General features: G+C 40.6%; 1 protein-coding gene across 1 annotated transcript in view; it reads right to left on the reverse strand.

Annotated features, from left to right (window-relative positions):
• CCDC191 (coiled-coil domain containing 191) overlaps positions 1-16,272 on the reverse strand; it is a gene marked incomplete at its 5' end in the record, with an annotated part of 66,058 nt that extends 49,786 nt beyond the window's left edge. Inside the window, 4 exons of the mRNA XM_080919181.1 lie at positions 1,467-1,645; positions 2,926-3,063; positions 7,134-7,275; positions 16,183-16,272. Of these exons, the coding sequence (XP_080775307.1) occupies positions 1,467-1,645; positions 2,926-3,063; positions 7,134-7,275; positions 16,183-16,272 (549 nt within the window). The remainder of the gene's footprint in view (positions 1-1,466; positions 1,646-2,925; positions 3,064-7,133; positions 7,276-16,182) is intronic.
• Between the last annotated feature and the right edge of the window lie 137 nt (positions 16,273-16,409).

A 16,409-nucleotide genomic window follows, 5' to 3' on the forward strand; every position in this document is an offset into this window, starting at 1 on the left:
CTTGCAGAAATCACAAGTAGAGTGCACTAAGGACACATTTTGAAGTTCAGAATAGAACAAATTTGAAACATTCTCACCCAGAACCCTACTGCTTATTGGAAAAACAAAGCTGTTTATTTGTTTGCTGAGTGAAAACAAGTACAAAGTTCTACAAGCAGTTAGAGGAGAGGACTCTCACCTTCTGGAGATGAACTGCATGATGGGTAAGTTGAGTGCAATGAAAGGTTCAGAGCCCATGTGTTAGATTCTTATTGGAAATGAGCTCCCATTCTGAAGCTTGTCCCGTGTGTGTGTGTGTGTGTGTGTGTGTGTGTGTGTGTGTGTGTGTGTATGTGCGCGCGCGCGCGCGCGCGTGCAAGACTACTTTGCCTCTGGGCTCTGTACTTTAACAATCACTTAAGAAAAAATTGGGATACCTTAGGGTGGCTACAATTAGGACAGAACAGAAATCCCTTGCCTTAGGGAACACTTCCAGGCTCTATTCATTTTGCCCTTATTTAAGTATGCCAGGAATTGTAGACACAGTTGGAAACCAAAAGCAAGACCTTTGTGGCTAATTTTAAATAAGCACATTTATTCCTTTCAGTGCTAATTCTTCAGAGGCTGGCTCATCTCTTAACTTTACCCTCTTTACCCTCTAGTTGTGGTAAGATTCATAGACAATAGGCATGTCTTATTGAACCTTCCCTCCTTCCTTTTGTCAACCCAGGATCCTACATCCTCTCATTTCTCCAACATTCCCATGGCTGGCTAGGTATACCTTAATAGTTCAAAACCGTGAATATTCAGAATGTGTAACTAGAAATCTAGTGTTATAAAAAGACAGCATACATATGTAGATACTAGTGCTACTTCAGTCTTAGTCCTTGTCATAAGTCAAAGATATGGTCATTCTGAGTTCCCCAAACTTCTTTGCGAGGCAGAGATCGCCTTTTCCTCTATTACCTACTATTCCCTTTGGAAGAAGGAAAGTTCCCATCCATATGCCTTTCCAATTCAAAACAGCTGAACTAGATTTAATTCAGATCTGTCCTCCTTTTCAAATTATAATCACAAAATGAGTGAATTTTAGTTGTCTAGAAAAGAATTATCCTTATAATATCTAGCAGAATATTCATGATAATATATTAATGTCACCATTCAAAGACCAAATTGGAGCAAATGCAATCTACATATTTATAATCGGAAGCACCATATTCACACTAATAAAGTTTAGTTCAGTTCTCAACTGGTCAAAATCTATTATTCTAATTTTGGTTATTTCTTAAATAAATTGTTTCCTACTCTCAGTTTATGAGAATTATTTTTCTTCTGAAGTTCTTTTTATTTTATTTTTATTCTTCCTTACCAAACCACAGATGGCACCCTTTTTCATAATAAAGCCTAAGTCTTTATTTAAGCTTATTAAATGTGTTACACAAAGACTGCTTCCTGTTATCCATTTTAATTTTGTTTTTCCCTCCCACCTGCTTATGTCTCATCTCCATGGTAAGACGAGGATCCTTCTGCTGCCTCTTGCATTGGTTTTCCTTCATTCCAAGCTCTTCCACCATCTCAGAAGCCACCACTTCTTTCTGGAGCAGATGCTCTATAAATTTCTGAACAGTGGTACTTTCCTCTTCTTCCTCCAAATAGCCACATAAATCTGGGAGAAAAAAAAACAACAAAGAGGGGAATTAAAAAATAATATTAATATTTACATAAAAATTCCAAAAATATGAGGCTGTGATTGTTTCACAAGCAGGAACTAGTAATGACAGTTGGGTAAGTGAGGCCCCCATCTGAGTAAAAAAAAAAAAAGTAAGCAACTACCTTCAGATAAAAGCACAGAGCTCCATCCATCGGAAACTGCCCTTGCCCAAGTCACTAAGAGCTTCTTCATAGCTAGATCTCTTGCTTAAAAACAACCGTCAATCGATCCTAGGATATAGCTCAGTGGTACAGCTCATTCTCTAGCACGCATTAGCCCTGGATTTAATCCACTTTCTTCTAGATGCTAGAGAATGGCTATACTATGGGAACATTTCATGTGTCCATACTAAGCTTTTAAAGAAACTATCAAAATGCCATTCAAAGTGGGATGCATCTTTACATCCCACTAGTCCTATGGTAGGTGTCCCATCTCCTCCACATCCTTTCCTTACCCAGGCTGGGCATGGTTAGTCCTAAACTTTAAGCTATTTGAATAGCAGTGTAGTAGTATCTCATTGTAGATTTAGGAGAGTGTAATAGGTTTGCCTAGTGACCAAGGACACGGACCAGCTAGACGAGGTGACATTAAAGTAGTCTTCTTGCTCTCAGAGCACATGACTATGATTCCCTACTTGGGATTTTTGTAGTCCTAGCAAGAGGAATGTCAAGGCTGACTTGAGTCGGGTGTGGAAAGCTGCTCTTCCATGTTATCCTATCCAAAGCTTCAAACAAACAACAAAATCAAAATCCAAACCCTTAAGGTACAGTATAAGATCCTTTACAAGTCTGTTATTCAATTTGTCTGACATTAGCTTTGTACAAAAGAGAAAAAGAAACGTCCTGAGAAGAGAAATAGCCTCTCTTATAAATGAGAATGAATCAAAGCATAAGAAGCATTCTATAATTATAAAATGATATGTGAATGTTTAAGTGTGTTCTCTATCAAAGTAATAGTTATCTGATGACATATGGGCAAGAGATATTTTTAATTGCTACATAAATTGTAGGCAAAATTATAAATAATGTAATATTTTAATTTTAAAAAGCAATAGGAACGTACTAGCCGAGGATATAGCAAAAAGGATTTATACTCAATCAAGAAAAATTAAACTTACAAAGATAAACCAAACATAGATAAGTCAAATGTATCATTTATTATTTACAACAATAAAACACACTTCTTAGAAACATTCATTAGACGTTAAAGCTTAGAAGAACCAGATAAGTTCTTACCATCAAACTTGTCATACTTCAAATGGCCATGGGCGTCTGGCACAGGGGGGCTTCTCAGCACAGTTCTTTCCCCTTCTCCATCACTTGCTAATTCTTGTTTAAGTTTGTTGTCTAGCCAGTCATTGACTAGCTCCTGAGCTGTCAGTAGAACAGAACCATCTTTTAGTATTTCAGTGACTTACAGGCTTCCTCTATTTGCTTTCATTCACTCACTCTCTCGCTCACTCACTCAGTGGTGACTGAACATCCATTATGTGACAAATACTATTTTAGGTATTAGGAATATAACAGGGAACAAAATTGGATAGAGAAGTGTGATCATGAATCTAACAGTCTAACCAAGGGAAAATGACAAATGAATATGACAAGAACAAAGCAGGGAAACAAGAAATGGATACTGAGTGTTGTAGTTTTAAATTGGGGGTCAAGTAAAAGATATTGGACCACAGGATAGTTTTGAGTGAACCATATGGCTATATGAGGCAAAACTGTACCACACAGGGGAAAGAAAGTTCCAAGACCCTACAGCACGAGTGCCTAGAGGGCCAAAGAAGTAACTAGGAGGGCAGTGTGGCTGGAGAAATGGGGGAGAGAGAGTGAGAGGAAGGTGGGGAGGTATAACGGTAAAATAGAAGAGGTGATAAACCAGGCTGAACTCAGTGCTTACCGACAAGGGATAATCTTGCCCTTCATTTAAAATGCAGCAATGTTGGATTGTCACAATCAGGGAAGTGATAACAGCATTAATGTGTCAAAGCTAGGATGTTGCTAAACACCCTGTTCATAAGACAGCCTCCCATGACAAAATCTGGCCTCAAATGTCCCTTTTGTTTAGAGTCCTGATGCTATTCTAGGTACTCTGTCTACTACTGTAAATGTGAGAAGCCACAGGAGGGTTGTGAGAAAGAGATGACCAAACTGGGAGGTCACGATGGTACTTGTGACAACACTCTAGATTTCCTGGGATCAGTCTAAACTGAAGAAACAAATATGAGAGTTGTCGGCATATAGATGGCATTAAACCTTAGAAAATGACATTATCAGGTGAACAAAGTAGGTAATTCAGAAACTAAACACCTATTCCACCTTTTAGGAGTTGAAGGGATAAGGTAGAACCATAGAAGTTAGGAAGGAGAGACCCTGAGTGTAAGAGAAGTCAGAACGTGGATGTTGAAAGTCATTTCAGTAGCACTAGAAAATCTTAACAGGGGCAGGAGAGATGGCCGGGTGGTTAAGGGCATTTTCTACAGGGGACCTGGGTCAGTTCTCAGAACCCACATGCCAGCTCACAACCACCTGTAACTCTAGCTCAGGAGATCGACATCATTTTCTGGCCTCTGTTGGCAACCACATATGTGTGCACATAAATTCATGTAAAAATAAACAAACAAGCAAAGAATTAAATAATAAGTGAAAAGTTATATGTAAATACAGGAGAAAATGTTTCCATTAGCACTAGCTTCCTCATTTTGATCATTACCAAAGGGCTTGTTCCTCAGGCTAGGGCACAGAGATTTCAAAGAAAGCCTCCTGCGAAACACTACTTTCACCACTGTTACATTGTCCCATAGCTCTCACACAATTAGGTATTTCTATATATTAACTGACGTCCAGAAATGTTTTTATAGTTAAATGAGAAGAAGATGGGCTAGAGAGATGGCTCAGTGGTTAAGAGCACTGACTCCTCCTCCAGAGATGCTGAGTTCAAGTCCCAGCAACCACATGGTGACTCACAACCATCTGCAATGAGATCTGATGCCCTCTTCTGGTGTGTCTGACAGCTACAGTGCACTCATTAAAAAAAAAAATCTTTAAAATAGGAGAAGACAAATGATAATAGTCCTTTATCTGTAGTTCCATTTTCCACAGTTTTAGTTACTAAAGTCAACAAAGGTCCAAAAACATCACATGAAAAATTCCAGAAATAATCCCTAAGTTCTGAGTTGCACTCTGTTTAAGTAGCAGAAAAAGACTACGTGCTCTCTTGTGCCATTGCACCTGGGTTATGAGTGATTTCTCTGTCCAGCACATCCACCCCAGCCACACTACTGCTCTTAGTTAACAGATGAGCTGCCACCTCATTTACTGGGATGACTGCTTGTCACTGTAGTGACAGTGTTCAAGCAACCGTCAGCGTGCAGGCCTAATGCTGCCACCACGATTTGGTCATTCACCTCGCGTCGTCACAACATTCAGGGGTGGTATCATCACGTCAGCACAGAAACAACAGTGAACACAGTAGAAAGTGTTTTGAGAAATATGACATCCACCAGAGGCTCTAGAAGGTACCTCATGGGGGATGCAGTAGAAATGTTGTATAATAAGCATGCTACACAAGGGCAGAGAAAGGGAGCTGATACTAATAACCTGTGTACAACAAGTTACCCCTTTATATAAAGTGTATGTAACACAAATGGGTCTGCTGACTGCCACTCACAGGAAGGGCTTGCTAGGAAGTACTAAAAAAACCAAGGGAGAATACTTACTTCCCTTGCAAGTTTTACTACACAGCTCCTCGAGCTGGATGGAGAGGCAGCAGACTACTAAGAGACTGTCACAGGATGCTGCCCACAGCTCCTTATGGTAGGATATGAATGCAGCTGATGAGAAGAGAATGAACCAAACTTTATAAAGCACACTCTTGCCATGCACCAGCACAGGCAGATATGGACCTAGCAGTTTCTCGGGGCAGGAGGTGTTTTAAAAAAACATTTAAAAAAAAAAAAAAAGTTCATCGCCTAGAAAGCTTGGAAAATGGGGTAAGATAACAATTTCCTTCAACTCTAGGGTTTCTGGGAGCTCTTAAAGTATGCCATGTACGGCTGCTGGCAGGGTGGAAGGTGGGGCAAGGCTTTTTACAGCATGGCTCTCCTGTTTCTGACTGCTGACCACCGGAGTGACCATCAGTATCACTTCACTTCACCTAACCCACTCCTCCCACACCTTACCTACCCTCATCTCCCACCCCCACACATTTTCCTACATTTAAATCATGGGCCTCTTTTAATTCTGCCCTACCCTATTATCCTACCCTTATACGCAGAATAAACTCTGGTTTCTTTCCCTCCTTATGCTCATGCCTACTGCAGTGCCAGCCCCCATGGCTTCCCTTTGGCTTCTCCTGTAGTCCAAGCTTGTCTGTACTTTGAGCTCTTGACACCACTTGCCCTCTACCTGGGATGTTTTAAATAGAGTGATACCTGATCATTTGTTTTCACTTCCTCATTCTCACTTGTTTTTACTCCCTCATTCCCACACTAGAGTGCTTACTCCATGAAAACACAGCTTTGCTTTCTGGTTCATAATCAATACTTATAGTGTCTAATATGGCAGAACAAGACTTAAATATGTATGCATTGAATAGATGAAGAGATAAATGAAGTAACTGGGGACACAAATAATCCAAACAGAAGCTGGCTTGCAGGACATAGTCTTCTGACTTCCCTCTTCCCTTGGGGACTCTCTTTCCCAGTGTCCTTTGCTGGTTCCACTCAAGCCCTTGAATACCTAAGTGGTTCCGTTGAGTAATTCAGAAATCAAAATGTTGAATTCCAAATAAAGAAAGATTTGAAGAGGAAAGGAAGTTAAACTAGTTTTAGAGCCTCCTCACAAGGAACTGACCTGGTTTATAAACTAGAGGTCAATTCACTAGTATAATACCATATCAAGTTAACATGCCATCATCTGTGCCATAGGACCAATACCTTATACCCTTTACTAGTTAACTACTATATCAAATTGCTCCTGCCAGTGGCTGCTTCAAATTCAGGAAATGCAGTGGGCTTTAAATACAGCTTTGTGGGACTGGGGTGATGGCTTGGAGTTAAAAGTGCAGAAAGCTCTTGCAGGAAACACATGTTCAGTTCCTAGCACAGATACCAGGCGGCTCACAACCACCTGTGACTCCAGCTCCAGGAAACCTGATACCTCTGGCCCCCACCTGTATCTTCATGAACATGCAGACACCAATGTGAAGATACAAGTACACATGCACACACACACACACACACACACACACACACACACACACTGAGTCAAACACAAATTTTTACAGATCTGCGATGGCGTTAGCTCCAGAATAAGCAGGGTCATAGAGAAGCAAAGGTTAAGAGTGAGGATCAGAGCAGCTTTCACTCCGTGCTTTGCAGTGAGTTCTGAGCTAAGCTTTAAGAACCGCTAACATCACACCTGCAAATGCATCTTCTCACCTTCTTCATAGACATCATCATGATACTCTGTTTGCTCACATGTTGCCAGATCTACTGCTTGTTGCCAAAACTTTCCAGGTAAATCTACATGTCTGGTAGAATATGTATTCGAAATGGCAAATTCTGAAGCTTTCTCCACTCTCTACAGAACAGAAAACAAAACAAAACAAAATCCTTATTCAGGGTTATAAATGGCTGCTTTTCTAACAACTAGTAGAATTCTTTAATCTTCCTGTTTTTGTTGAAACTCTGGGCCACATTTTAGTTTTGTGTGTAATATTAAATTAATTGCAGCTGTTGGCCAAGTTGTAACTAGCATTCCCAGTGTTTGTAAGAATGCTGTTTAGGCTTAGGTAAGTTGGAAACAGGATTGATGACAGACGCTGGTGCATAGGCCTAATGACCTGATCTTGATCCCTGTGACCCACAAGACAGCAGGAGAGGACTGACTCCTGACCTCCACACCTCTGCCATGGCACATAAATCTATATACACATAGATATATATCTGCCTGTACACATGTGTGCACATGTACACACATACCACAATAAATAAAATGAATATTTTATTAGCATGCATTAATTATCCAAAATAATGGGTTTCATTGTAACATATTCATATACATGTCACATATGTTGATCATACTCACCCCATTACTGCCTCTGTCCACTTTAAGATAAGTTTTGTTTGGAGCATTGGCAACAGAATCATGAAACCTGAATACTTTATTCTGAACAAACATCTGATATCAATATATGTGCCACTGAGACTTGTAAGTGAACAGGAAGTCTAACTCTTCAAATTTCTACAGCTAAAAGGGACTACCACTGTGTATTAAGCAAGACACGGGGTTTGATAAAATTGAGATAGATGGCTACCCTGTAGTCACTTAGACTGTTTTAATTCAACAATAAAAGCATGACAAACTTCACAGGATTGGGGAAGGGAATTGGAGTTGAGCAAAACACCTTAGCCTTTGGACTGAGTAGGGAACATTTTATTTTACTTCATAGGTGAACCCCAGCCTCTATGTCTGTAGGTTGATGTCAAGGCTATACATGATTGGACAGTAGAGAGTGGGGTAGGGATAGAGTTTTGATAAGGTGGAAGAAAGGTAGAAAGAGGAAGATTCAAGATGGAGGCGGCAGAGGAGGATGATTCAGATCAAGGTGAACCAGATCAGTTTTATCTTGTCTAGGTGGGCAGTTTATATCTTTATTAATGGGCAGTGATTTGATTGTTTAGATGTATTGTAGATTGAGAATGTAACATATAAATCTGTTTGATAAGTTATTGATTGTTGAATCTTGATTCTACTGGGCTGTAGAGGACCGTGTGGGACTGGGTGCCTGGCTCCACACTGAAGTGGCTCCCACAGGACCAGTAATAACAGAACCTTTTTTATTTTTACCACAACAAGTGTCCCCAAAACTTACATTCCCTTGTGCATGCTGACTGTTTACTCTTCAGACGGGCACTGACAACTCATGATTTAGTTCTCTTTAGTGAAAACTGTGGAGTCTTCCATAACCTAAATTCAGTCAGTCTCTTTCTGTCTCTGTCCTTCAGTGTCTGTTTGCCTGTCTGACCCCTTCCTTCCCTCCCTCATCATACCTGTTAGAAAATGTTTTGACTCTATTTTCAACACATACTCATAGCCTAGTTCCTTGTATCATCTCCATAGTGACCACCTGAGACCAAGAAATGAGAGTTTCCCAACAGCTTCTCTGGAACAGCCTTTACCACAGCAAGGAGCCCTTTCCAAGGGAGGATCTGCATCATAAAACACTTAAATATTTCACTTAGAATTAAAGATTTACTTATTTTTTTAATGTATATGACCTATATATACATCTATTACCTATGTGCCCGAAGAGGGCATCAGATCCCATTACAGATGGTTCTGAGCCATCATGTGATTGCTGGGAATTGAACTCAAGACCTCTGGAAGAACAGCCAGTAAGCCATTAAAGACAAATCCTTACAGTGTGCTTCAAGGTCCTGGGTCCCTAACCCCTCTGTGAGCTTTCTGTTATCTCACCAGCCCACTTTGTGTCAATCACACTGACCCCTTTGCACATTCATCCTAAAACATTCCGATGGTGTCGCCACACCAAGGTCTCACTGATTACCATCCCTTCCTGCACACCTTCCCCACCAATACTCATCATACTCTTTCCCTCACCCCTAGCTGTTGCTAAAAGTCACCTTCTCTAAAGTCATGCAGGGCTTCTCTACAACCACTGTTACCTCCTCCTCTTGGTTCTCCTCACTCATCTGCTTCGACTTTGTCTCTTTTATCGTTTGCAATATACTTTCTCCATGATAGCCTCCAAATAGGACATTAGCAGAAACTGTTCACAAGAGAACCCTTAGCAATCAGATTCATGCCAGCACTCAGTCAATAACCAAGACATATTTAGTAAAGGAAGAAGTAACTGGAGATTTACTCCAAGATGCTACACTACCGTGTTTGTAGTGTTCCTGACCTACTTTGGAAATGAGTTTGTTTCTTACCCTTGGTAGAGGGCTTGGCAATAACTTTGTAAAAACTTGCCACAGGATAAGTTATCTAACTCTCCTGTTGCCTGGGTTAGGTTTCCGATGTCAGCAGGGGAATAAAGTTTAAAATTCAAGGGAAAATCTGGGCATAGGAGAGGTTGAAGGTGGAACAGGAGTAGTGTGGAACAGAAAAACAAACCATCAGAGCTGAGTGAAGGAGACACCAGTTTCTATAGAGACTGTTTCCCACATTAGTTCTCAGAGCCCATGGGTTGTCTGCCTTTATGTTACAGCATGTACTAGTGGATGCACTGATTCTGTTTATGCGGGCCTAGCTCCCCTTTAGCTTCTTAAGTTCTAAGAAAGATGACTTTGTATGCACATACATGTAAACAAGCACAAATAAAGCTTTCATTTTTAATTGACTTTAATTTTAAACTAATACCCAAAAAACAAAAAGCAGCAGCAGATTTGTAGACTTGATTAAATATTTTAGACCATGAATACAAGAGATAACTATATGACATGTCATTTCATTGGAAATTTGTGTAGGTTTTAAAAAAATTACATACATATATTTGTTTATTTTTATACGTATGGGTAGATGTTAAAGGATAACTTGTAGGAATCAGTTCTCTTTTTCCACAATGAGGTCTCAGGAACCAAACCTAGGTGGTTAAGGCTTGGAAGCAAGTGCCTTTACCCCATGAGCCATCTCTCCAACTCTTGTTCTTAATAGAAGGTGGTGCAGAGTTTGGGAAATATGAGAAAACTGATCTTGATGCAAGCAAAGGGTCTGGAATGGCAACTGAATGGAACAGAACATTTTCTCAGTTCTAACAAAGTAAGCGTTTAAAATATGCACCTGATGACACTAAGGATAAGAAGTAATGTCTACAGTGTTCTGTCTTACGGTATCTTTCTCCCCAGAATAAATACATAAGAGCTAAGGGATCTAGACTATATCTCAGTAACCTGTGTCCATTTATCACCGTGTTCTTTCAGTAATTCTGATCAAGCTCTGTTCCAGCAATGTAGTGAACACCATGGGAAAACAAAAGTAAACATTTCATTCTTAGAAAGTTCAAGTTTTTGTTTTTGGTTCCATATGCCATCTGCATAGTAATCCATTCAAGAGCAGTTCTAAAGTAAGACAGACTGATTTAAAAATAAGTTTTGTGTGTGTGTGTGTGTGTGTGTGTGTGTGTGTGTGTGTACAGGACAGAGGACAACCTTGGCTACTGCTTTTCTCTCACTGACTTGGAACCACCAATTAGGCTATGCTGGCTGGCCAGAGGGTCCATGGGTCCACCTGCTTCTTTAGCTGCAATTACACTACCATGACTTGCCTTTAATATGGATTCTGGCTACCTAACTTAGATTTTCAGCTTCAAAGACAAATACTTCAACAAAGACTGAGTCATCTACTTTTCCAGCTCTATGAAGAAGCTTACTAGTTAGTAACTGTGTTCAGTGAAAGTTCCTTTACAAAACACTAGCTTAGTTACTCCGATAACCTTATGAATATTGCACATATCCCACAAATCATCAGATATCAGAAAGAGTGTCTACAACATGACCCTTCATTTCATTAATCAGATGATACAAACAGGAGCTTAACACATCCTCATATGTGTATGTTTCATATATGTTTTTTGAAAGTTTTAATTCTTTTAAAAACCACTCTTCATAGGAAGATGTATTTGATGTTTTATTAATAAAGTGTGTACAACAGAATTCTAAAGGAAATTATTCGAGAATGGGGCTAAACTGTGGAAGTGGGTTTGGGGCATCTAAAGCTGAGTTGGATTGGAAGGATCTAGATTGTGTCTCAGAAAGAACAGATAGATACTCCAGGCTGAGGCATCACAAGTAACAAAGCAAAGGGAGCACCTGCTTGATGGGGGGAGGGAGTAGAAAAGACCTGTGAGAAGAAGAGGCATGCATAGTATTGGAATAAGAAAGCCCCATCAAGCAGGAGGATGTAACGGAGTAAACTGAGTCAGACAGGATAAAGGTGAATTGTAAATCATGGAATACTGCATTCAGTGCTAGTCGAGCACCTGCCTGGTTCTAAGTGATTTCTCCATCGCTTTGGATGCTCACCAACATCTCAGTTTCAAGGTTTGCTGGACCTTCTCTTTTATCATAGCATTCTCCACAATTCTACTTTAGCCACCCACTTAACCTAAACCGCATTGTACAGACTATTCCATTCCTCAACCCCATCCCTGTTAACTGGCTCTTCATGTTAATCAGCCCATCTCCACGCTTCATCCCTCTTATTTCCACAACACTGAAGCTGGACCCATCAAGTCTTTTAGTTGTTGCAAGCCATCCTCCTCCACATCTGTAATATCTTGTAAGAGTACCTTCCCTTCCTACCTATTCATATGGATGGACGGTCTGCTACAGACTTTCTTCCAAATCCTCATCCCTTCATGTTTGTAGTGATAATCCCCAGGCTGGGATCAGTTTAATCCACCATTTTTTAAAAAACTTATGGTTATTTACTTCAAAGCAACTGGCAATCTTCCTTTTATGCTCTAAAGAGAGGCCTTTCTCTATCTCCACCATCCTTCCATCAAGCAAATTCACAGCTGTTTTTAAAGGATGGGCCACTCAAGTGGATTCGGAAGTATGAGGAAGAAACACTACTGAGGATATGCCCAGAGCTGTGATATATTATGGAGTAAAATCTGGGGTGATGGGGGGGGGGTGGGGAGCTGAGAACACAGAGGCTATAGAATCAGCAAGAGAGAACAGTCCAATGGACAAGGATAATGGAGGACAGGGCATGTAGAATATGGGTTCTGAGGCTTTCAAATTAAAGTGGAGAAATTTGATGGCTATCAAGAGATGATACGTTGGGTCAAAAAAGTCATTTCTAGCAACTGTTTCTGTGAATGGAAACTGAAATAAATAGATTTTTTTATGTGTATGGTACAGATGACTGAATAAGAAACAGAAACTAAACAAGAATAATTGTGGACAAGAGAGAACAATGACCAAGAGTCTACATTATATGTATCTGCAGATATTAGATACACAAACAAAACCATTCTACAATCAGGACAGATTTCAGGGTCAAATAAGAACTTATTGATTTTTCAAGATGGGAGATTTGTGAGCAGGATAGGAAAGAGCCAGTGCAGGAGATTTAGAGGAATAATAAAATCTGAGTCCAGCTGCCTGACAGCTACATGAAGGGGAAAAATTATAGAAGTGAGGGAAAAAAGGGATTTTATCTTTGAGTTTTCATGAAATCTCCACCTCTCAAAGAGGTGGTAAGCAGATGTGTGACTAAGGCCTGCAGGACCTCAGTACTGGGACTCTGGACACTGCCATGCAAGCCAGGGTTGCTGGAGGCTAAGTGGTCTTTCAGGGGCTGGCATTCAGGATGTGAGCTCTCTCAGCTGTTTTGTAGACAGGGCTTCTACGGTGGTCAGGGTGTCTTCCCTAGTACCAACTAGATTAACGCCTTCCACCACATACTTACTTCTCTTCTAACTTCAGTTCTCGTAGCAGCTTTAAGTTATTTATCTTCCACTGGACTCTAAACTTGGGCCTGTGCCTTATTTCAGCTCTGGTGCTCGACACCCTGAGCTTGTACTTAGTAGGCACTTACAAATAAAAGCAAGTGAGTAAATAGCTAAAAAACATTACAGCTAGGCTGGGTTCTGTCTATCTGGGTGCCCACAACCTCTGTCAGCTTAGATAACACATTTAAAATACTACCAGATAGAATATTCTCAGGAAATACTGCATGAATTTGAACTATGTGCTACACAAATAAACTGATTACAATGAATTGCAAAGTTGACACTCAAAGGTATGCCCATGAAGTGTTTTTAAGGGACTTTCAATTTAATGGTACCTGAATTAAAAATAAACATCTCGGACTGGAAGATATCATAGGTCAGGAAGTCATTATAACAGCAGTTTCTGTGTGGGTTATCTTCCATTTCAATGATTGCTCAAGCTTACTCTTTATTGGTGAAACATTAAATAAAGTTTTAGCATTTACTCCAATACTCCCAGTGATGGAAAACATGCCTGTTTATGAAAACTTTTACTCTATTTTTAAATTGCCCTTGACATTAAAGAATTCTGGTGATACCCATGTAGCTTTTGCTAATGGATCCCCTCGATAAAGTAAACTACAAAACAGTCTTCCTCGTGTCTGAAGGCTACAACATTATCTCCCAAGGCCTCTCTTTTCTTATTCCGTTGGATTCTTCATGTGATGTGCATGCCAGACGAAAGGCATGTCTATTAACTTGTTTTCTCATCATTTATATTTAAGTCACCTCATAAAAAGCAACAAAATAATGGAAGATGTTAGAAAGTCTAAAATGGAGGTGACACACAAAGTCACATGGGGTTAGCAACAGTCATCCGTATGCATACTGGAAGTCTGACCCTCGCTCTATTTCTGATTTTGAAATGCCTTACCTTAATCCAGTGCCCCACATTATCAGGCTCAAATGAAGGCTGTAGAAAACACATACAAAATATTAATGCACAGCATTACTGTTTTTAAGCTGTCTTCTCACTAAGGCATATGGAAATATAGCCTTCATCCTTTCCTCCCAACTTTTCATTGGCAAGTTCAGCACTGACTAGCAATGAAAGCATGTTAAACCACAGTAGAAGAAACAGAAGCCTGTCTGTGACATTCCTCTGTTTTATTACTTCTGTCTACACCCACCTTGAGATTGCAATGTAATAGCTCTGTAGTCTAGGCTTCGGTATTTTATTTTGTTATTTCTCCAGGGCTCAGAGTAAAGTATAGAAGTGTGTATTTCTATATGCATATATACATATAAAAATATTACTTCTCATGAAACCTATACTAACACTGGTTAATTCCACCTCTCTCTGTCATTTTCTGCTTAATGACTATTATGATCCTTTCTTTCCTGTTCGTAAAAGTAGCCAGATGTCTTCCTTGAGCTGTTGTCTGGTAAAACAAGAGTCTGGGTATGGAGCAGAATTACCCAACGTCTACTGTTGCACCAAGCATAAAATGAACAAAACTAATTGATTGCTACCCAGATCAGTCAGTTTATTAATCTGAAATGAGAAGTCAAGACCACGAGGAGCCTCCTCTCTGTCCTGTGACATCCAGAAGTTTACAGAACTCTAGCAATCACTGAGCAAAAATATTCGGGCATTAAAAAGAAAAAAAAAAAACCAATTAGCTGGCACAAGAAAGTTGCTGAAAAGGGTATAATACTCTTCTTCACTTACCTAACACTTCACCTTCGGCTCACCTTACACACAATTCATGCAGCTGTTCTGTCTGAGTAACTTTGCCACTGCAGCAAAGAAAGAGCTGATCCTATTCAAACATAAGATGAATTTCAAGGCAGCCTTGTGTTTTACTTTCTTTATCCTCTAGACAGTAATAATGATCACCGTGGGGGGGGGATCCCTCTTTTTGTAGTTCTATGTTGTCCCAATTTTTTTTTTCCTTTCATCATCAAATCTATACTTGTGTGCTATTTTGGGCCCCATCTATTATGCAATGGAGGCGTTGCAGTCGGAGGAACCTCAGTTTCCACTCTCCAATGCTCTGGCCTGTGCCCTCTAGAATCTGGAGCAGGTTTTCACTAAGTGGAATATGCCCTGTGTACACAGTCACTATATTTAGGATAACCCACAAGAATGCTTACCTGGGGCCCCCACAAAAGCCACACATCTGGAGGATTTTTTCTTTTTAGAGGACAGTATAACAGTGGGGTGAGAGTGGCTGGTGAAACTGCTCTGAAGCTGAAAGTTGAACCCCCCTCCAGGTCAACACACTCAGTTCCAGTTAAAGCATTTATTTTTGTGACTGTTAAAGAGGCATTCTGAAAGTCACACGAGGTGTGTCTGTAACTTCATGTTTGTAACTTTTGTATGTTCCAAAATTTAAATAGTGTTGTCTTTGTTTGTTTTCGTTATTCCCCCCTCCAAGTCCTCCCCTGCCATGCATTTAGGAGCTAATGCACAGAAGAGGTAAGAGATACAGGGAGGGGGGCTCTATCTTTGAATGCTGGTGGAAATGAGAACTAACCATATGAATAAACAATTGAGATATGACCACCTGGACTTTTGGGTTCATTTTAGATACCTAGTTAGTGTAAGGGGGAGAGATGTGGGTTAACGGCAGAGAATTTCATGTGATGATTCCTTTTCCTTTCAAAGACCACTTAACTCAGATTTGAAGGGGAGAGGGAGAAATGTGCAGAAAGTTTTCTAAAACTGTTGGCAGAGGTAGGGATGAGAGGCAAATTCTCCTCACCCTGATGTACACTAGTAGACCTCTCCATAGATGGAAATAATGCTTACAGGATGCAGCGTACCACAGTAGTGAGTACACAGACCCCGTGGCTCCTCACACTAGGCTTCCTACGGCTGTGTTGGCTCTGGGGTACTCAAGGCCAGGTAAGGATGCCCCCGGGGGAAGAGTGAGGAAGCGCAGGAAGGGAAGCGGATGGCTTCGGGACTATGTGGCGCCTAGGCCCGGCCCATGTTCCTCAAAGCTCCAAACTGGGATCACCTTGAAATTCAGCTTCCTTGTTAACCGTTTCCAGCGACTCATCTCCGTCCTCTTCTTTGAGGCGGACCCTCCCTGGGGCGCCAGCTGCATTTTAGCAGGTTCAGGCCTAGACTTAGGCCACAACAATGACAAGTGCACCGCCTCCTCCCCGACTGCTTTTAGGTGGTGCTGGGAGTTGTAGTTTCGCCACCTAATAACTAGACAGGAGTCAGACATTCCGAAACTAC

This window comes from Micromys minutus (assembly GCF_963924665.1).
Source record: "Micromys minutus genome assembly, chromosome: 7".
In the NCBI taxonomy this organism is placed as follows: domain Eukaryota; kingdom Metazoa; phylum Chordata; class Mammalia; order Rodentia; family Muridae; genus Micromys; species Micromys minutus.